The sequence below is a fragment of the Epinephelus moara genome, chromosome 1, assembly GCF_006386435.1.
Source record: "Epinephelus moara isolate mb chromosome 1, YSFRI_EMoa_1.0, whole genome shotgun sequence".
Lineage (NCBI taxonomy): Eukaryota > Metazoa > Chordata > Actinopteri > Perciformes > Serranidae > Epinephelus > Epinephelus moara.
Window position 1 is genome coordinate 1,370,751 of NC_065506.1, and position 1,511 is coordinate 1,372,261.

Sequence of the window (1,511 nt, forward strand, 5' to 3'; positions counted from 1 at the left end):
TATCTTGCACTGCCTCCAATTCGGGCAGAACCAGTGGTAAATTTTGCAATGCTCACACCTTTCTGAAAAAATGGGTAATTGTATCATAATAAACTTGTAGCACTACTAGTATGGGGGTTATCTTTACGCCACACATCGATAGTATATGCCTATTCGGACTTTGAAATGATGGAATAAGTTTCAGTCTTACCTTTATCCCACCAAAATTGAATAATTATTAAATTTCAGCTGAATAGTAATGATCACATATTTCTTTGGGGGTTGGGGAAAAAACTACTTCTGTTATATTTTTTAGGGAGCTGATGGTGGTGACACGACCAAGGAATCAGACTTTGCTACAGTCCCACATTCCACCCCTACAAAGATGGATGAAAGAGGAGATGAGCCCACAAAAACCGGACAGAGGCTTCTTCTTACAAGTCCACAACAGACGATGCCTCATAGGAAGCCATCTTCATCTGGCTCATATTTAGCACTGCCTCCAATTCGGGCACAACCAGTGGTAATTTTTGCATTGCTCACACATTTTTAATTTTTTATTCTAAATACCTGAATAGTAAGCACTGACAACATAAATTACTCAAGTCACACTGAACTTATTGTTTTTGTGTGTTGAAGGACTTGACTGCTCCAACTAAGAATACATGGACTGTCCAAACTACATCCAATGTAGATGTCCCACAGGTAAGTTGAATGGCTTTTTCACAATTAAAAAAAAAAAAAAAAAAATTGCTCTATTATAAAACCAACAGCTCTGCATATTACATCCATTATCAAAGTATCTTTACTGTTAGTTATAAATTCTACAATGGTCCTGTCTCTTCAGACTCAACATGAAGATGTAGCAGAATCAGAAGCAGAAATGAACGAACTGAGCATGAACTTTGGGGAAATGGACATAGTGGATCCCAAGGACAGCAGTTATGTCGCTCCTAGCACCAGCTCATCCTCCACCACTGGATCAGCCACAACAAGCTCACAGGGAGACGGGCCAACTGGATGGGCTGAGAAAAAGTGGCTTGTAAATGAATCCAAACTGATGGAACTTTTTCAAAGATGTAACCAATGTGGGTGCGTTATTTCTGAGAAAAAAGTCACATCAAGAGGCAGCCAAATAAAAATTGAGTGGTCGTGTCAAATGGCCACTCGGACAAGTGGGCCTCATGTCCTGATGTCAGAGGGATGGCGGAAAACAACTTGCTCTTCTGCGCAGCAACAATATTTACTAGAGCAATATACACTAGCATAGCTGAGTGGGCGGAACTAATGAACGTGGAAATTCCCAAACCAACACAATTTTACTCTATTCAATCCACATACCTCATACCTGTTATACAGTATGCATACAAAGATCAACAGGACAAAATCTTAGAGCGCCTCCGTGGAATTGGAAAGAGTGTGGATTTATGTGGTGATGCCAGATGTGATAGTCCTGGTAGGCATTTCACTTATTACTCTAAATGTAAATGCTCGATTATTGTTGTTTCACTGTGACAAATTATACACTTTGT

General features: G+C 39.8%; 2 protein-coding genes and 1 long non-coding RNA gene across 3 annotated transcripts in view; 2 read left to right on the plus strand and 1 right to left on the minus strand.

Moving 5' to 3' along the window:
* Positions 1-850, plus strand: LOC126388741 (uncharacterized). Its single transcript, XR_007569786.1, has 4 exons — positions 1-36; positions 296-502; positions 619-684; positions 827-850. It is a non-coding gene; the product is annotated as an uncharacterized LOC126388741 (long non-coding RNA).
* Positions 1-1,511, minus strand: part of crtc3 (CREB regulated transcription coactivator 3) — a 255,583-nt gene that overhangs the window by 19,435 nt on the left and 234,637 nt on the right. The gene's annotated exons all lie outside the window — the stretch shown is intronic.
* LOC126388445 (uncharacterized) overlaps positions 1,065-1,511 on the plus strand; it is a 4,652-nt gene continuing 4,205 nt past the window's right edge. Inside the window, exon 1 of the mRNA XM_050041529.1 lies at positions 1,065-1,435. Within this exon, the coding sequence (XP_049897486.1) occupies positions 1,415-1,435 (21 nt within the window). The 5' untranslated portion in view covers positions 1,065-1,414. The remainder of the gene's footprint in view (positions 1,436-1,511) is intronic.